The 20,135-nt window shown below is 47.8% G+C and overlaps 2 protein-coding genes across 4 annotated transcripts in view; one reads left to right on the forward strand and one right to left on the reverse strand.

Annotated features, from left to right (window-relative positions):
* The window catches only part of LOC103189846 (ALS2 C-terminal-like protein), a 43,333-nt gene extending 27,149 nt beyond the window's left edge, over positions 1–16,184 (reverse strand). For both annotated transcript variants that reach the window (XM_042332077.1, XM_042332078.1), the window contains exons 1-2: positions 16,163–16,184; positions 4,733–5,058 (exon numbers count right to left, since the gene is read on the reverse strand). The gene's annotated coding sequence lies outside the window, so the exon portion shown is untranslated. The remainder of the gene's footprint in view (positions 1–4,732; positions 5,059–16,162) is intronic.
* Positions 7,515–18,727, forward strand: LOC103189845 (eukaryotic translation initiation factor 2-alpha kinase 3). 2 transcript variants are annotated; one of them, XM_042332079.1, is made up of 10 exons: positions 7,515–7,639; positions 11,502–11,564; positions 11,968–12,534; positions 12,797–12,916; positions 13,080–13,187; positions 15,143–15,299; positions 16,178–16,318; positions 16,633–16,731; positions 17,686–17,748; positions 18,494–18,727. In XM_042332079.1, exons 2-10 carry the CDS (start codon positions 11,548–11,550, stop codon positions 18,581–18,583), a joined length of 1,362 nt encoding a protein of 453 aa, XP_042188013.1. In that variant the 5' UTR covers positions 7,515–7,639; positions 11,502–11,547; the 3' UTR covers positions 18,584–18,727. The 2 variants fall into 2 exon arrangements, with proteins under 2 accessions (XP_042188013.1, XP_007908568.1); XM_007910377.2 differs by having other exon boundaries at positions 7,515–7,629; positions 18,494–18,719.
* The last annotated feature ends 1,408 nt before the right edge of the window (positions 18,728–20,135 follow it).

Genomic DNA, 20,135 nt, shown 5'->3' on the forward strand with positions numbered 1-20,135 from the left:
GCTTTGAAGGCAAGGACGAGGATTTTGAACTCCATCCTCTGGGGGATGGGGAGCCAGTGGAGCCGGGCGAGGATGGGGTGATAGGGGTCACGGAGCCCGGTGCGGGAGAGGCGAGGACACGAGCTGCAGAGCTCCACTGCATAGACAGGAAGCTGTTGCATGTAACATTAAGTCAGTGCGAAATAATCTGGAAGCACACATGACTATATAAAGCTAGCAATTATCTTGCTTCCTCGTTATTGTGTTTCTCTTTGGGACTGGCCAGTTTGATCTCTGTTGCTGTTCCGGTCATGGGAGTGTGAATTCCGAGCAGGAAGATGAAATAAACCGAGGCTCTTCAGCCTTGAAGAGCGACGTGTCAGAATGGAGTCCTGCAGTGTAGTGGTTAGAGCTCTCGCCTCGCGTGCAAGAGGACTCGGGTTCGATTCCCGGTCTGAGTGAAACTTTAGGAAAGCTTCCTTACTCCGCCTCACACTCTGTTTGCCCAGCAGTAAGTAGGAACCCGGATGTTAGTCGATTGCGGGATCGCTTTCCAGATGTAATAATCCCTCCGAAAAAATAATAATAATTTGGTCACTCAATCCACGGGTGTGTTTGTGGGAGACTGCCGTGCGCAGCAGTTGGCTTCGCCGAAAAGATACAGAGTCAATTCACTTTACAGTATATTCTGTGAAGCTGTTTGAGACGTCTCAATGATGCGATAAGGCGCTACAAATGCAAGTATTATTCGAACCCGGGTCCACTCGCTTGCAAAGCGATCAATACACTACGGGACCCCACATAATTCACCTGATTGCTCACGGGTTAATAAGCTATTAGCCTCGATCACCAACAAAGAACAACACCTTTCACCTTGCGAGGATGTCCCAGGATTAAAAAACTGGTAAAAAAAAAACCTTCATATTTCTGGAGACAGAATCCTGGAGAGTTTCCAACTGTTTTCATTCTCAACGCGTTCCGAGAGAAACATATGGGAATCAGAGTGATTGTCTGTATAGATATCCAGGCCTGAGGAACATGCCTGTGGTTAGGAACACCCCTGGGTGTGAAGGTGCCATCTGTACCAAAACACCCTACCCCTATTCAGCGAAGGATGAACGTCTCAATGCGTTTCATAACAACTCGCACCCACACAAGCGTAAGACAAACACTTCTCAGTGCTTCACAACATACAGAACTTTCATAATAATAATCCTCACATTTGATGAGGCGCTTTCTCACGACAATGAGATATATCAAAGCGCTTATACTATAAAGCATAGTGACTGTATGTTTTGTGGGTGAAACGCGGCAGCCAATTGTGCACAGCAGCGTCCCACAACAGTCGTGGATTGAGTGACCAAAACATTTTCTAAGGGACACAGAGCTGTGTGGAGTAAGGAAAGTTGCCTAAGGTTTCGCCCGGCTCGGGAATCGAACCCAGGTTCTCTCGCTTGCGAGGCGAGCGCGCTAACCATGAACACTACAGGACTCCACATGCAACGAGCGTCTTGAAACACTTGACAGAAAAGATGACGATCAAGCAGGGAGGAGCGGCGGGAAGTTTGAAGATTATTGACCAAAGGCACAGTCAAAGAGAAAGGCTTTTAAAAGGTGTAAAGGGCGGGAGAGAAGATTTAATGTGTGTACAAAATGTCTCAAAGATTCACAGCAATTGTTGTCAAGTGTAATTACTTTTTTTTCTAAAACAGACATACACGGCAGCCATTTTGTGACAGCAAGGTGCCCGGGTGGCATTTGGTGAATCTTCAATTTATCTGGGAGATTGTTGGCCAGGACACCGGGAGAAACTCCAATCTCTTTTCTAATCTGTCGAGGGATCTTTAACGTCCGCCAGGTCCTGAGCAGGTACAGGCGGGACCTCGGTTTAATGTCTCATCTGAAGGACGGCACCTCTGACAATGTGCTCCCCCCCACCCCCCAGCACTGTGTTGGAGGGTTAATCTGGACTGCGAGACCCCAACTTGTTGGCTTGAACCCACCATCTTCTGACCTGGAGGTGAATGTGCGACCAAGTCAACAACAACAACAACAAGATTCCATTTATAGAGCGCCTTTCACGTCAGAGGCTTCATTCACTTCAGTGCTTCGAGACAAGAAAAACTTGCATTTACATAGCCCGCCTCACTGTGCCGTTAGCGTCTCAGAGCACTCAACAGTGGTGGAGTTTCACAACGAGCCGAAGAGAAAGCTGAAGTTCAGGTATGATCTGAAGAGGGGCCAAGGCGGAGGCATTGAGGGAGAGAGTTCCAGAGTCTTAGGGTGTAACGGCTGAAAACACGGCTGCTGTTGGCGGAGTGGAGGATTGGGGACGGGGTGAAGAGACATGAAGAAGGCCCGAGACAATTCAATGACGTGATAGGACGCTGCATCAAATGCAAGACTTATTATTATTATTATTATTATTATTATTATTATTATCACTAAGTCAAGCAAAACACCCAATCTACAATGGGATTTATCCCTCAGGATTCAGCTCGCGGCGAACATGAAAAAAATCCTGGCATTGGGACAGGACAGTGTCCGGAAGCCATTCCCGGTAGGAAGTTGAAACACGCTTCCCATCTCCGTGAAAGGCACTATGCAAATAATTTGTGTTGCTACTAAACTATAGTCCAGGAGCTCAGCGGTTAGAGCACTTGCTCTCACAAACAAGGTGACCTGTGTTTGATTTCCGCGCGGGACAAAACCTTAAGCAAATTTCCTTACCCCACACGCCTCTGTTTACCTCGCAGCAAGCAGGAACCCAGTTGTTAGTCGATTGGCAGATCGCTTTTTAGGGGTAATAATCCCACCCCCCCCAAAAATTTGATCACTCAGTCCATGACTGTTTGTGGTTCACTGCTGTGCCCGATTGGCTGCCGCGTTTCGCCCACAAACATATACAGTCAATTCACTTGACAGTATATTCTGTGAAGCGCTTTGAAACGTCTCATCGACATGAAAAAGCGCTACATCAAATGCAAGGATTATTATTATTATTTATATCCTGTGAAGAAGCGCTTTGAGACGTGTCAACGACACGGTAAGGCGCTATCGCAAAGATTATTACTATTATAGCGCTTTCAAAGAGCTGGCACAGGCACGATGGGCCAAGCGACCCTCCTTCTGCGCTGTAAGATTCTATGAAAAGTTACTGATGCTAATACCAGCGTGCGTGGGAAGTGGTGTGGGGGGGGGGAAGGGGTGTGCGGGGGTGAAGCGGGCAAGGGAATGCGATGCACTCCTGGAATGCTGAATTTATGGAGAAAAAGTAGGAGAGAACGATTTGCAGAAACAACTTAAGGGCTCCTCCCAGCAAGTAGCTCTCTCTCACTTCCCATAATGGTCAGGAACACTGCCGCAGGCACCAGTCACGTCAAAACAAGCATTACTTAGCAGTGAGACAAGTACACACACAGGGAGAGAGAGAGAGAGAGAGAGAGAGAGAGCGAGAGAGAGAGAGAGAAAGAGAGCGCAGAGTCAGCCCACAGTTTAATCCTCGCCAAAGGACAAAAAGACAAAGATTTGAACGTGGCTTTCAAAAAAAACCCACAGAATTCAATAATAGATAATAATTCTTGCATTTGGTATCGCGCCTCATCGTGCCATCTACATGATGATAATAATAATAATAATAATCCTTGAATTTGACGTCTCAAAGCGCTTTGCAAAATATACTGTAAAGTGACTGTATGTTTTGTGGGCAAAATGCGGCAGCCACTTGCACACAGCAGTGTCCCACAAACGGTGGTGGATTGAGTGAGCAAATTGCCATTTTTTTAAGGGATTATTAACCCTGGAAAAGCGATCCGCCAACCGACTAACAACAGGGTTCCTGCTAGGTAACCAGGTGTGTGGCGTAAGGAAACATGCCCAACCTTTCACCCTACCCGGGGAATCAAACCCAGGGCCTTTCAAGAGATGGAAAAGGCAAAGTGGGTATGGGGAAAATGACAGATTTAGAATAACAACAACGACAATTAATAATAATAAGAAGAATCCTCGCATTTGACATCTCCTAAACCTCTCAAAGCGCTTCACAGAATACACTGCAAAGTGAATTGACCGCATACTTGTAAGTGAAAGGCGGCAGCCGATTGGGGCAACAAAATGCATTTATATAGCGCTCTTCACGCCGGACAGCGTCTCGGAGCCCTTAACAGTGTCTGAGCCCGATGCCGAGCCGGGGGGAGTGGGGAAGTGTGACCGTAGGCACGGTCTAAGAGGAAGGTCTTCAAGCGCGACTTGAAACTGGGGAGGTGGGAGCGAGGCAAGGTGGAGGAATTGAGGAAGAGAGTTCCACAGCTGAAATGTGGTTAATTCAAAACTCAAACAAACACGCAAGTATCAATGAAGTGTGAATCCGTGCCCTGCTCCATTACTGCGACATTCTCTCTTCTTTTCCCCACCCCTCACAAAACAAACAGTCACTACGCTGGACAATATATTCTGTGAAGCGCTTTGAGATGTGTCGAAGATCTAATAAGGCGTTATATCGAATGCGAGAATTATTATTATTATTATTATTATTATTATTAAAGCAGATCAGTATAGAGAATTTTACACCCGGCAAGATTTAAACTGATAATAAACTTTTCGTTATTTTAAAGAAACCCGACTGCTCTTCCCCCCAACACTGTGCAGCTAAGGTCCTGATGGAGCGTTAACCTCAAGCCTCTCCCTATGGTCTGTCTCCACTTGCTGTGCGCTCTGGCTCACCCGTCTTGTCCTCTCTCTCTGTTGAGCCTACCTGCTCTGTGTTGAGGCTCTGCTTGTTGAGGGTCCGCTCTGTGTGCTCGCTGCGTGCTCTCGCTCTCTGTGCTAAGCTCTGCTCTCTGGCTCTCGCTGTGCTCCGGCTCCACTCGCTGTGTCCTGTCCCCGTGCTGCTCTCTGGCTCTCTCTGTGCTGAGGCTCTACACTCTCTGGGCTGAGCTCCGCTCTGTGACAGGAGTGAAGTTTGATGTGCATCAGAGCAGAGGAGGAAGTGGAGAATTCGGGACTCCTCCTCTCCCGTGTCGCTCCGAGGATGAATTCCTGGTCGCTGTAGCAACTGCTCCCTGCACCTTCCCACGGTCCCTGGGGCGGAGGGAGGAGAGAGAGAGAGAGAGGGAGAGGGAGAGAGAGACTGATCGGAATTAACCCTCTGTGCGGCAGGCAACTGACACATTGTGGAATACTGCAGCTCGCTAGTTAGAGCACTCGCCTCCTCGCAAACGAGAGCACCTGGGTTTGATTCCCAGGCAGAGCAAAACCTTACTTCACACACACGCCTCTGTTCAACTCGCAGTAAGTAGGGACCCAGTTGTTAGTCGATTGGTGGATCGCTTTTCTGGGGGTAATAAAAAAAATGATAATTTTGGTCACTCAATCCACAACTGTTTACGGGACACTGCCGTACGCAATTGTCGGCCGCGTTTCACCCACAAATTGTACGATCAATTCACTTTATATCCTGGGAAGTGCTTTGAGACGTCTCGAAGACGTGATAAGGCGCGATATCAAATGCGAGGATTATTACTATTATCGGGCAGATTAATAAGCTTCCCATTTGACACTGTGCCTTTATAATAAAATAATAATAAACCTTACATTTGATACAAAGCTTTCCACGTTGGGGGAACGTCTCAAGGCGTTTAATAAGATGTAATGTAAAGTGTAGTGACTGTTTTGTAGGAGAAAGCGGCAGGCAACTGCGCACAGCTATGTCCCACAATCAGGTATCCTGGCCAACAGGAGAGAGAAACTTCCTTCTCTTTTTGAACAGCACTGCGGGATCTTTAACATCTACCTGACAGGCAGTTCCAAGTCCCGATCTGGAACTTAAACCCACATCCTTCTGACTCAGAGAGTGTTACCACCTGAGCCAGTCTTCAACAGCCGTGTCCCACAAACAGTTGTGGATCGAGTGACCAAATTTTTTTTTGTTGAAGGGATTATTGCCCCTGGAAAAGCGATCCGCCAATCGACTAACAACCGGGTTCCTACTTACTGCTGTATGAATTAAGGAAACTTGCCTAATGGAACCCGGGTCCTCTCGCTTGCGAGGCGAGTGCTCTAACCACTGAGCTACAGGACTCCATAAATCGATTAGTTTTGATGATTGCTAGGAAAAGAAAACAGGACAGAATGTATTACTGGTGTAAAAATGCCTCCTAGTGGCTGGTCGGACTCAGTGGCAAGTCTATGCTGGTATGGTGCTTCCCCCTAGCTGGGACTTTGAGGGCTGAGATAACTCCAAGGTGACGTGTTTGACCACAGGATGACAGGATCAAATCAACCCTCGGTGGTGATCTCCATAGTCTGGTTCCTCAGCCTGACAAGTGTGCAGTACTCCAGGACAATGCGCTCCCGGCTCATCGTCAGGACTCGGAGGGGCAGACCGTTAACTGGGGATAGGGATGCTTCCCACTCAGCTCTTGTTAACCCTCCAAGTCAAAGCCCTGATCGGTCCCAGCAGTAGGAAACCAGACAGTGCTTTTCATAGAGAGGTATGCAGTGTTAGCTGGTTAGACTCCAGCAGTTATCCCAATGCACTCTCTGGAGTGACTCTTGCCAACCTGTACCTAATACTCTCTGGAATTGGGTAAGCAGGGAAACAGCGTATTGCAGACAAAATAACTTTTTCATTTAACACTGCAGGACTCCTGAATGCTTCAGTTGTGGGTCAGTGCACTGCAGAAAAAACACACGGGGGGAACGGGACATTGTGAATACTCTGTACAGTGCTCTGGTCAGCTCACACCTGGAGGACTGCATACAGTTCTGGGATCTGCGACATAAAGGGGCAGTGCAGACGAAAGCAATGAGTATGATTCCCCCGTGTTAAAGGAAGGAGTTAATAATAACAATCCTTGCATTTGATATAGCGCCTTATCAAGTCTCCTCGACGTCTCAAAGCGCTTCACAGAATATACTGTAAAGTGAATTGACTGTATATTTGTGAGCGAAACGCGGCAGCCAATTGCGCACAGCAGCGTCCCACAAACAGCCGTGGATTGAAGTGACCAATTTATTGATTTTTCTTGAGGGATTATTATTAGGCTCTGTGTGGAGTAAGGAAACTTGCCCAAGGTTTCGCCCTCTGCCGGGAATCGAACCCAGGTCCTCTCGCTTGTGAGGCGGGTGCTCTAACCACTGAGCTACAGGACCCCACGTAACTTAAAGTAACGATTAGACAAGTTAGAGCTGTTCAGCTCAGAAGCTATATCAAATGCAAGGATCGTTATTATTATTACTATCTGTGAGTCGGAGGGACTAATAATAATCCTTGCATTTGATGCACAGCGCCTTATCAAATTGTTGAGACGTCTCAAATTGCTTCTCAGGATGTACTGTAAAGCAATCAGCCAATCGATTAACAACGGGGCTTCTAGTTACTTCTAAGTAAACAGAGGCGTGTGAAGTAAGGAAACTTGCCTGAGGTTTTCCCCTCGGCCAATATCTTACTCCACACGCCTTTGTTTGCCAAACAGCAAAGCAATTAGAAAGGAGGAGGGGAATGGCATCGTGCCCAATGAAAATTTGGGCAGAAGCAGTCTCTTGCGCTGTTTTACATCTACAAGTTTGGGCTTGTCTCTGATGACAACTTCCTTTTCTCGATTGATTCCTGAACGGCAGGAAATGAAAGCAAACCCGACTCAGGAGGCGGTGAGTGTTTGTGAGTCTGTCAGATTTATACACCAGAAATATTCCAGATAATCTCTTAACTGTAACTTTCCTTGCAGTTTGTTGTTTGATTTCTGAGAATTAGAAAGAAATGCATCGCAGCACAAGAAGTGGTCAATGAGCCTACCGATCTTGTGCTGGTGCTCTCTGCTTCAACCCCATTCCCTGCTCTCTCGCTCCCCATCTTGTCTGCGCTGGGGCTCGCTCCCCCACTGGAGCTCTCTACATTAACCCCATTTCCTGTTCTCTCCCCATCGTGTCTGTGCTGGGGCTCGCTCCCCCACTGGAGCGCTCTACATTAACCCCATTTCCTGTTCTCTCCCCATCGTGTCTGTGCTGGGGCTCGCTCCCCCACTGGAGCTCTCTACTCTAATCCCATCCCCTGCTCCCTCTCTCTCTCTCCCCATCGTGTCTGTGCTGGGGCTCGCTCCCCCACTGGAGCGCTCTACATTAACCCCATTTCCTGTTCTCTCCCCATCGTGTCTGTGCTGGGGCTCGCTCCCCCACTGGAGCTCTCTACTCTAATCCCATCCCCTGCTCCCTCTCTCTCTCTCCCCATCGTGTCTGTGCTGGGGCTCGCTCCCCCACTGGAGCTCTCTACTCTAATCCCATCCCCTGCTCCCTCTCTCTCTCTCCCCATCGTGTCTGTGCTGGGGCTCGCTCCCCCACTGGAGCTCTCTACTCTAATCCCATCCCCTGCTCCCTCTCTCTCTCTCCCCATCGTGTCTGTGCTGGGGCTCGCTCCCCCACTGGAGCTCTCTACTCTAATCCCATTTCCTGCTCTCTCTCTCTCTCTCTCTCCCCATCATGTCTGTGCTCGTGCTCGGATTGACAACTGACTGGTTTTGGATCGGAAAGTCCTGTTTTAAGAAAATGTATTTGGCCGGAAGCACTGATCAGACACTAAAAGTCTGTGTAATAACATACAGTACCAATACAGTACTGGTTTTGAGAAACTGGGAAGTTGCCATCTGGTGTGAGCTCACTCACTGGAGCTTCACCTGAGTTTAAAGGGTTAAATTATGAGGACAGGTTGTATAAACTGGGTCTCTATTCCCTTGCGTTGAGGTTGAAGGTTGAGGGGTGATCTGACTGAGGTGTTTAAAGTGATAATTAGATTTGATAGGGTAACTAGAGAAACTTTTGTCTTTAAATTAAAGCCAGGCCATTTGGGAGTGAAATCAGGGGCAGTTTTTCACCCGAAGGGTAGTGGAAATCTGGAACTCTCTGCCCCAAAAGGCTGTGGATACTGGATTCCTCCTTCACATTGTCAAGACTGAGGTGGATAGATGTTTGTTAGGTCAGGATATCAAGGGATACGGGGCAAAGGACTCCTGTTCCTATATTCCTATACAATCTCTACCCTAATCCCATTCCCCTGTTTCCCCACTGTGTTCGTGCTGGTGTTGGCTGACCCCCTGCAGCTCTCTACTCTCATGACTGTAACAACCACACGCTTGCATTTATACAGCACCTTTCACACTAATACACCTCTTCACCTCTTGGTCTCTGGTCTCAATATCCACAAACTGCAGCTCATTCAAAACCCACATCACCCACATCAAACGGCCATCACCATAGTCCTCCTCTGTCCCCACTGCCTCCTCTATTTTCCTACTCTCTTGCCAGCAGGTCGATTTCTAGATCCTCACCCTCACCTATAAACCGCTTCACGCATTAGCACCTCCCTAATATACTCCTACCTAAAGTAGAGTTCTGTAGCTCAGTGGTTAGAGCGCTCACCAGCGAGAGGACCTGAATTTGATTCCCGGCAGGGTGAAATGCTGGGCAAGTTTCCTTACTCCACACGCCTCTGTTTACTTAGCAGGAATGGGGATGGGGCAGTCAGGGCGGCTGCTGTTGGACAGCCATCTCCGACCATTACTTCATCTCCCTTAACTCCTCAATCTCTCTCCCCACCGCCACCCAACCCACCTCCATCTCCTACCTCCCCGGGAAAAAACTCTCACCCCACTCCCTCTCCGCTGCCTTGGAGTATCTGAACTCCTCCCACTCAGGGCTTCCTCCCGCAATGACCTATCCTCCTCGGTCACTCTCCTCTACAACTCCCTCTGCACCACTCTCGATGTTCTTGCTTCCGTCACTTCCTGAACCGTTTCCTACTCACGGAAGTCACCCTGGTACACCAGCCACTTCCGCTCCCTTAAGGCTCAGGTGAACGCACTAGTTGCTCCCCTCCTCACAGACATCATAAACCTCTCCCTGTCAACTGGCACATATGTGGGGTAGAAAGGAAAGTTGAGGGTCAAACAAGACGCCAAGGTTCCGGACTGGTTGGGCCCTGTTTCCACCCCTTTAAGGACGTCCATCATCACTCCTAACCTTAAAAATCCTTCCCTGGACCGATCCCTGCTCTCAAGCTACTGCGCCATCTCCAAATTCCCTTTCCTGTCCAAATGCTGGAACGAGTTGTTACTTCCCAGCTTTGCTTCTTCCTCTCTCGCCACTCCCTTCACGAACTCCTCCAATTGTGCTTCTGTGCTGCCCACAGCGCAGAAATAGCTTTGGTCAAAGTCTGTCTATCTGCGACCAGGGCTCCCACTGCCTCCTTGTCCTTCTTGACCTCTCTGCTACCTTCGATACCGTTGACCACTCTGTCCTCCTCCATTGCCTCTCCTCTCACCTCAGGCTTCATGGTTCTGTCCTTGAAGGGTTCAGATCCTATTACTTCATCTCCACAAACAGTTTATCCTCTAGCCCCCGCCCCATCTCGTGTGGCGTTCCTCAGGGCTCTGTCCTTCGTCCCCTACTTTTCAATACCTATATGCTCCCTCTTGGTGACATCGTCCGCAGACATGGGGTCAATTTGCACAATTATGCGGATGACACCCAACTCTATCTCTCTGCTTCCACCCTCGACTCCAGGACCCACTGCTGTCCTGATAGAATGTCTGTCGGATATCAAGTCCTGGATGAGAATTAACTTTCTACAGTTGAACGCCAACAAGACTGAGACCCTCCCGATTGGCTCCCGTCAGTGCCTCCGCACCTCAGGCACTGATAGCATCACCATCCAAGGATGGACACTCCACCTTACTAAACCAGTCCGGAACCTGGGTATCTTGTTTGACTCACAACTATCCTTTCTACCCCACATCCGTGCCATAACGCGCTCTGCCTTCCCTCACCTCCGCAACATCGAGCGGCTCCGGCACTGTCTCACACGGCAGGGTGCTGAGACCCTCATACATGCATCCATAACATCCAAGCTTGACTACACAAACTCCCTGCTTGTCGGCCTCCCCAACTCCTTCTTCCATAGGCTGCAGATCATCCAGAACTCTGCAGCCCGTGTCTTCTCCCGCACCAGGTTCCGCAATCCTATCACCCCCATCTTCGCCGACTCCACATGGCTTCCCATCACAGAGGATACAGTTCAAGATCTTGGTCCTAACTTTTGGCCTGAGTGGGAGGAGTTTAGATACTCCAAGGCAGCGGAGAGGGAGTGGGGTGGTAGGAGACGCTAAATTCAGCGCTTTGGGATGTCCTCCCGACGTGAAAGGCGCTCTATAAATGTAATTTTGTTGTTGTTGTAAAGTGAATTGACTGTATTTTGTGGGTGAAACATGTCAGCCAACCGTGCACAGCAGGGTCTCACAATCATGGATTGATCAAAAAAATTTTTTTTAAGGGATTATTACCCCCGCAAAGCGATCCGCCAATCTCCTAACAACCGGTTTCCTACTTACTGCTAGATAAACAGAGGCGTGTGGAGTAAGGAAACTTGCCTAAGGTTTTGCCAGCAAACTCGCTAACCACTACACTACAGGACTCCTGAAAAGCTTTCTTGATCCGAACTTCTTGTATAACAACATATTTGTGTTGCTCAACAGGCCAAGAAAAGTCATCAAGTGGAGACCAAGATTGAAGAAAGAATCTATGGATTCTGTGCAACAGTGAGTACACCATTGTCTTACTTTGCGCGTGTATATTATTACCTACATGGGCGAGCGATGGAAAGAATGCTTTTGGCATTTTATTTTTTAGTTTGACTATCCTTGGCCATGGAATGTCAGAGCTGAGTCAACCTCCGTGGTGATGTTTAGTCTCTTTCCTGAACCAGGTCTTCAGTCCAGTTCCAAGCAGCAGAGAGTAACTAAAACTGCACAGCTCACCATTCTAATTGCTGCCATGCTTCCCATTACTTCTCCAGCTAGGACCACCCTACCCCATAGAATTACAAGAGAGGGAGTATCAAGAAAAACTTTGATCGGGGCAAAACTAACCAATCAATGCACTTCTCAATGGTGTTGTACTTGTTGACTGTAACATGTTATTGTATCTTCTCATCTGATGCAGGGGTATCTCAAATGTCCCTGAAAGCAAAGGTGACCTGGAAGAGCTTGAGGGCATCTGCCCAAACAGTGTCGGTGGTGAAAGACTTGAGCAAGGTTGCGACATACCGGACTTACAGAGGCTAAACATCGCTGACTCCCAGTGCCCGCGACTCCATGGCGAGGCCGGTGAAAGGGGAATGTTGAGTGTGTGCAGTATGGGGAGAGAGCCTTTCTCCCAATCGTCTTCCTCGGGAGATACCCAGAGTTCTGACAGCGTGGTCTTCGACTTGCAGGAGAAGAGCCCTGAGGACATGGACACCAGAGGCCTTTCTAGTCTCAGCGATTTCTGCAGCAGTACCGATCACATTGCGGCCTTCCAGGCAATGGTTAATTTGAAGAAGTTGGACCAGGATTCCAACTTTGACAGTTCTGGAATCAGCAGCTACGAAAGCCATGCCAATAATTCAGGTCAATGTTTCACGTGGGAGGAAATGGGAAGTGAGGGCCGATTTGTTCCACCCACACCAAGTTCAGACAATTCAGAGACTTGCAGTGGGTCCAAACGCTGCAAATTTCGAAGACGTTCATTGTAAGTTTTAATGTCTGAACATTTCCTTTTGTAATAATACTAACAACAATAATAATCCTTTCATTTGATACGGCGCCTTATCATGTCGGCGAGACGTCTCAAAGTGCTTCAAAGGATATACTGTAAAGTGTAAAGTGTACTTCCTGATGCGAAAGTAATGTAAGCATTACTATATTAATAATATTATTATTACCCTCTATTGTGTTATGTGTCGAATTTTACATTCGCATCTGTTTACTTGACCCTAAACCCATGTTTGCAGTTACAAGAAATCTTTCCATGAGATATCATGCATTGGGGAAGGATCGTTCGCGCTGGTTTTTCACGTGAAGCACAAGCTGGATGACTGTGAATACGCTATTAAATGTGTGGAACTTGCACAGTGAGTACGTTTAACAGAACTGGGGAACTAGCATTTTCACCTCTCTGCTCCTGTTAATCTGGAAGCCAAAGGCCTAATGGGAAGGGTAGTCCTAACTGGGCAGTCAGGGGGAAGCTGATGCTCGATGGGCTTTGTCTAACTCCTCCCTGTGCTTTGTTCTCAGTGATGTGAATGAAGAGATGGCTGTAAAAGAAGCCAAAACCCTTGCGAAGTTTCGGCACACAAACATCATCCGATACTACAGCTCTTGGATTGATGTATCGAATTCCACGTAAGTCACAAAGACAACAAATGCGATCAAATGGCTTCTGCCTGAGCCCGAATGGCCTCCTTCTGTGCTGTAAGATTCTATGATTCATGTTGGGAGGACGTCCCAAGGAGCTGGACAGTTAGGGATTGGGACCTGAGCTGGGGGTTGGGATCAGATGGGGTGCAGGGCAGTGAGGGTAGGGGTAGGAGTGTGACCGACACATGCACATGGATTGCCCGACTGAAAAAGCTGATGAAATCTGTAATAGCTTTTAAAAAGGATTTAGCCAAATATTAGAAAAGGAAAAATATAAAAGTTTGTGTGTCCAGGGGGGGGGATCTCTTTGCAAAACCTTTTCTTTCTGCCTCTGATTTCACTGTTCTCCTAACTTGGTGAAATCTGCAGGTTTAAGAACTTTGCATTGGATCTGCAAATCCAAATTATTAAATTAAATAATAATTATCCTTGCATTTGATATAGCACCTTATCACGTTTCGAGACATACCAAAGCGCTTTACAGAATATACTCTAAAGTGTAGTAACTATATTTTGTGGGCAAAACATGGTGTCCCACAAACAGTCGTGGATTAGTGACCAAATTCTTATAATTTTTTTGGAGGGATTATTATCCCCAGAAAGCGATCCGCCAATTGACTAACAACCAAATTCCTACTTACTGCTAGGTAAACAGAGGTGTGTGAAGTAAGGAAACCTGCCCAGTGTTTCGCCCTGCCCAGGAATCGAACCCGGGTGGGGTGGAAATCTGGGAACATCCAGCAAACCCAAATTAGCTGAGTAGAGGGGGTGGGCAGAGGAGTTGGGTAGGAGAAGTGTGGTATGTAAGTAAGGACCTAGAAACTGATGTGAGACTGAAACTGAGCAAGCAGTAAACTTGTGGAACAGCCTCCCTCGGGAGACAGACAGTGGAAACAGAAAGTGTTGATTCTTTCAATAACAAATTAGATAAATCTCTGTCAGGAAATAATATCTCGGATACAATATATAGTTTGGGACACGACATATCAAGCGACTGCCAGGATAGTGGAAGGCGAACTGGATGGACCTTAATTCAGCGAGCAAATTCTTATGTTCTCATCTGCAAGGAGGTAAGGATCAGGATGATAATAATAATAATCCTTGCATTTGATATAGCGCTTTTCACATCTTTTCGACGTCTCAAAGCGCTTCACAGAATAGACTGTAAAGTGAATTGACCGTATATTTGTGGGCGAAGGAATTGACCGTATATTTGTGTGATAGGAGTGCAGAGTTGGTGAGGATGTGGGTTCCGTACGTCACAACCGACGCAGCTGAAACCCTCGTCCACACCTTTGTCACTTCCCAGCAGGATTATTCCAATGCGTTCCTCGCTGGTCTCCCCAGCTCCACCATGCACCAAATTCAACTAATTCAAATCCCCGGTGAACAGATACTAATCGGCACAAAACTCCATCCCCCCATCACACCAGTCCTTGCCAGGCTCCATTGGCTCCCAAACACCGAACAGATTGATTTCAAGATCCTCTTGTTTTCAAATTGCTTCATTCTCTTGCACCTCCCTACCTCTCCGACCTGCTTATTATCCCTCACTCCATCATCTGCTGCCTCTGTTCGGCTGACTCCAGCCTCCTATTTGTCGCTCGTCCCCTCCGTTCCACCATTGGTGGCCGTGCCTTCAGCCACTAGGTCCCAAAACTTGGGAAATCTCTCCCTCAATCCCTCCGCCTTGCCCCCTCACTCCCTACCCTACCTTCAAATTTTGCCTAAGCACCTTTTTCGATGGTGCCTACAGTCACCTATCCCTCCCTCTCCCCTGACTCATTGGCACACTCCGCCGCTGTGAAGTGCTCTGGGACACTATCCCGCTTGACGGGCGCTGTATAAATGCAAATTGTTGTTGTTGGGCAGTGGAATTTAAGAATGAGTTACAGCTTGTGAACGATGGAGTCATGGTCATATGAAACTGTTTCTATCAGGAAAGTCCTGTGTATCCAAATGGAACTGTGCAAGCAAACGCTGGAAAAGTGGTTCCAAACTGAGAACAGAGAGAATTTTCAACTTCAAATTGCTCAAGACACCAGTCAAGGCCTGTCTTACATTCACAGGGAGAATTACATTCACCGGGACTTAAAGGTAAGATTTCGACTTTTATTGGAAACAAGTTGCACTGTTGCAGCTCCATCTCACATCGAAACACCTCAAAGCGATTCGCAAGTATCACTACAAGGGTGAATTGGGTGAATGACCAAGTTATCGTGGAGTCCTGTAACATAGTGGTTAGAGCACTCACCTTGCAAACGAGAGGCCCTGGGTTCGAATCCCAGGTGGGGCGAAATTGTTGTGCAAGTTTCCTTACTCCACATGCCTATGTTTACCTAGCAGTAGGTAGGAACCTGCTTTTCTGGAGGGTCATAATTCCTCCCCCCCAAAAAAATGTAGTCACTCAATCCATGACTGTTTGTGGGACACTGCTGTGTGCAATTGGCTAACCTGTTTTGCCCACAAAATATATAGTCACTACACTTTACAATATATTCTGTGAAGCACTTTGAGAATTCTCAAAGTCGTGGTAAGGCTATAACAAAGGCAAAGATTATTATTATGTACTGTACCGGAGTGTCAGCCTGGACTGTGAACTCGGAGTTCCCGATATGGGACTTGAGACCACAATTTTGTCCCAGAAGTGAGAACTTGAGCGACTGACAATTTGGATGAAGAGGGATGAAGCCTGTGTAACTGTGTTTGACCCTTAACACCCCGCATCACACTGCAGACAGGTCCTGAATTAATGGTTCAATGAGAAAAAAATGCTGATCTGCAAATAAAATAGATAATAAAAAAAGGCAAGCAGAATCCTTGGCTTTGTACAAGTGCAGAGCATTTGACAGTAACGAGGTGACAATGAACTGCTCAGGCCTTGCAGTAAGCAGGAACCCAGTTGTTAGTCCCAGTTTCTGAGTGCCCATGTTCTCTCAGCTCGGCTCTGATGACCTTACCTCTTTCCCTAACAGCCTGCCAACATCTTCTTTGCCAATGACAACACTGTCAAAATTGGCGACTTCGGTCTGGTAACGTCTTGCTCAAGGGGAGGATCCGAGCAATTCCTGCGGTCACCAGACACTGGGACTCCTTCCTACATGGCACCTGAACAGGTGAGTGTGTGTGTGTGTGGTGTGGGCGGGAATGGGGGGAATGTGTGCATGGATCTCCTGGGGTGAGAAGGAACCTCCCTGCTGGACTGCTTAAAACTACCTGGATTTTTAGAAGAATATTTCTTGATTTGGTATTTGTCTCCTCACACCCCTTTTAATCCCAAGTGCTGTGGAGCAACTCATTATTTTAGATGTGGGTGCCCTCTGACTCACCAACGAGTGGAAATATATCCAACGCTATTTACCCAGTTAATATCTTCTGCACTCTGTTCTTTGTAAGATTACATTATTGTACAATTGTTTTATTTTTGCAGAGTGAAGAAAATTACAACCACAAAGTGGATATCTATGCCTTGGGCCTCATATTATTTGAACTCCTCTGGAAATTTGAAACTGTGTGTGAGAAGCAGAAGGTAAAGTTTCTCCATCGTGTGGGTCGACTCTGGAACCTCGCCCACCCACTTCACTATTGCTACTCCTGAGGCTTGTATTTGACATAGCGCCTCAGCACGTCGTTCAGACGTCTCAAAGCTCCTCATGTAAAGTGTAGTGACTGTATATTTTATGCGCAGAACGTGGCAGCCAATTACGCACAGTAGTGTCCCACAAACTGTCCTGGATTAAATGACCAATTAATTTTTTTTTAATTTGGAAGGGATTATTATCCCCGGAAAGTGATCCACCAATCGAATTAACAACCGGGTTCCTACTTATTGCTTGGTAAACAGAGGTGTGCGGAGTAAGGAAACTTGTTCCACCCAGGAATTGAACCCGGGTCCTCTCGTTTGCGTGGCTAGTGTATATTAAGGAAAATATATATATTTTTTGAAGGGATTATTACCTCTAGAGATCTGATCTCATCCTTCCACTCATAGAGACAGGGTTAGAGACAGCCTGAGCTTGGTAGGAGATGATTATAGGGGGAGTAGGGGGGTGGGGGGGGGAGAGAGGAGGGAAGTGACCAAGGCTTTTTTTAAGGTTGGCTTTGAAAGCAATGATCTTAAGGCCTAGGTCGGGCCTAAACCTGACGACCAATTAAAGGTTATTTCTGGGGCCGGGGAGAGCGTGGACATCTCCCCTCTCCTGCAAGGAAAGATCAGAGGATGTATATTAATGAAAGCAAATCAGTTTAAAAGTTGCTGCAGTGAATTAAAATTACATTTTTAATAATCCTGATAAAAAATATGGTGGGAGACTGGAAGAGGTGTGCAGGAGATCATTTACAGTTTCCAGGAGAAAATATTACAACAACTTTCATTTATATCGTGCTCCTCACGCAGGGTAGTTTAATATTAGCTATTAAAGTATGTAAGGAACCTCTTAAAAACTGTAAATGTTTCCACAATGACCCATTTTCCTTTTGGCAGGAATGGACGGGGGTGAAAAGTGGCATCTTTCCTACAGGATTTCAAACCAGATATCCAAATGAGGTGAGACTTCCTAACGAGTCCTAGCTGACCACAGCACCCTCTCAGCCCTGAAGTACGTGGGCACTTTGAAACATCAATTCAATTTGTTTCCTTCTTACATTTCCTTCCATTCCCTTCTTTTTATAAGTAGCAGACCACTTCCACGACGTCCCAACCCCTACCTCCACAAACTGCAGATCATCTAGAACTCTACAGTTGGTGCCCTCTCCCGCACCGGCTCCGGGACACGATCACCCGCACCCTGGCCGGGCTCCACTGGCTCCCTATCCCTCGGAGGAGAGAGTTCAAAATCCGCGTCCTCTCCTTCAAGGCCCTCCACGGCCTCGCTCCTTTCTACCTCTGTGACCTGCTAACCCCATAACAACCTGTCCACTCCCTCTGTTCAGCAGGCTGCGGCCTGCTCCATGTCCCCCGCTGTGCTCCACCATCGGCAGTCGGGCCTTCAGCCTCTCCATCCCCACCTTTTGTAAATCCATACCCCAGAGTCCCATCGCCTCGCTCCTTCCTTGCCTCCTTCAAAAACTATTAAATTGTAAACAATTTCAGGACATGACACCATGTACCTTCATCACATCCATGCTGGACTATCCCCCTAAAATATAGTCAGTAATACCCACAGCAGCAATTTCCCTGTAAACTATTTTGCCACATTTTGCTGTTTGGTAGAGAAGCATTGTTATCATTACGATTATGGAGTTGTTGTTGTTGTTGATGACCATTGGTGTTTGCTCGGCATATCTTTCAGACTAAGCTGCTGACCAGTATGCTCTCTGCTGACCCCACCAGGAGACCTGAAGCTGATGAGGTCCAGAGGTGCTTCTTGATTGTAGCCTGACTCCAGGGGGAAACGGAGCTAGTCTGGGCAAGACGTTGAGGCTTCATCTCCCTACTCTCGGCTCCTCTCAGGGCTAGGGAGTCAACCCACTCAGCTCTTGTTCACCCTGCAAGCCAAATCCCTAACGTTCCTAGCTGGACAAGCAGTGGGAAAGCTTCCTAGAAACAATGTCAATGGCAAGCTATGTGGTTTTAGCTGGTTAGACTCCAGCAGTTACCTGGGGTCCCCAAGCCTTGGCTCTTGCCAACCTGCACTTAATACTTTCCGGAATTACGTAAGCGTAATGCGTCCCTCCGGGGAGAGAGCGCACATTCCATTCAACAATTTCTCACTGTGATTTCCAACTGTAGCTGGGATGCATGTGGGACACTGCTGTGTGCAATTGGCTTCCATGTTTTATCCCCAAAATACACAGTAAATTCACTTTACAGTGTTATTCTGTGATGCGCCTTGAGTTGTCTCAAAGACACAAGGATTACTATTAAAATGAAGAATGTATTTTTTTTATAACATGGTACCTGAAGCTGGGACTCATTTAAGAGACGTCTTCACTCATCACCTATGCATATATGGGTAAAAATGTGCTGTTACCAGGACTGAATCTCTCATTGATTCAGTACTTTCCAAATAAATCCCCAACAGATAAATAAATCCTGGTTTAATTGTCTCGTCTTTTTTTGCCGACATCATTAAACTAACACTTACCGTTCTCCGAGAGAAAGTATCTGTCAGCTGCTCCGTTGAGGTGCGGTATGGAAGGTGGGGGGGGGGTCGGGTTGAAGGGGGCGTGGTGCACTGCATGGTCAGAGGTGCCAAAATCGAGCTCTCCCCCACCCCTCCCCATTTCTGCGGCTGTTTGGGCGGACGTTGGAGATCCCATGGTGCCTTGTGGAAGCTTATCTCTCCCGGTTATTCCGCCAGGCTGGAGATCCCCCAGGGGATGGGGGGATGGAGTTCCAGAGGTTGGGGGCAGAGTGGCTGAAGGCTCTCCCGTCAATGGTGGGCGGGTGGGTCGGGGGACGTGGAGCAGACCAGAGACGGCTGAGCGGAGGGAGCGGGTTAGGAGGTCAGAGATGGGGTGGGGCGAGACCATTGAGGGCTTTGTAGGTGAGGACCAGGATTTTGAATTGGATCCTCTGAAGGATAGGGAGCCAATGGAGTCGGGCGAGAATGGAGGAGATGGGGTCACGGAGTTTGGTGCGGGAGAGGACACGGGCTGCAGAGTTCTGGATTATCTGCAGTCTGTGGAGGGAGGAGTTGGGAAGGCCGACAAGCAGGGAGTTTGCATAGTCGAGCCTGGAGGTGATGAAGGCATGAACAAGAGTTTCGGCGGCCTGAGGGGTGAGGTAGTGGCGGAGTCGGGCGATGTTACGGAGGTGAGGGAAGGCAGAGCGGGTCATGGCTCGGATGTGGGGAGGAAACGACAGTTGAGGGTCGAACAAGACACCGAGGTTCCTGTCTGGTTTGGTGAGTTGAAGTGTGCCACCGTGGAGGTTGATGTTGGCAGAGCCTGAGGTGCGGAGGCGCTGGCGCGAGCCAATCAGGAGGGCCT

Source organism: Callorhinchus milii, unplaced genomic scaffold (assembly GCF_018977255.1).
Source record: "Callorhinchus milii isolate IMCB2004 unplaced genomic scaffold, IMCB_Cmil_1.0 Scaffold2, whole genome shotgun sequence".
In the NCBI taxonomy this organism is placed as follows: domain Eukaryota; kingdom Metazoa; phylum Chordata; class Chondrichthyes; order Chimaeriformes; family Callorhinchidae; genus Callorhinchus; species Callorhinchus milii.

What these genes read in the sequence shown, in the direction of transcription:
- LOC103189845 (XM_042332079.1), top strand. An exon ending in ATTGATGTATCGAATTCCAC is followed by an intron (nt 13,188 to 15,142) that starts GTAAGTCACAAA and finishes TGTTTCTATCAG; the next exon opens with GAAAGTCCTGTGTATCCAAA. An exon ending in CTGTGTGTGAGAAGCAGAAG is followed by an intron (nt 16,732 to 17,685) that starts GTAAAGTTTCTC and finishes TCCTTTTGGCAG; the next exon opens with GAATGGACGGGGGTGAAAAG.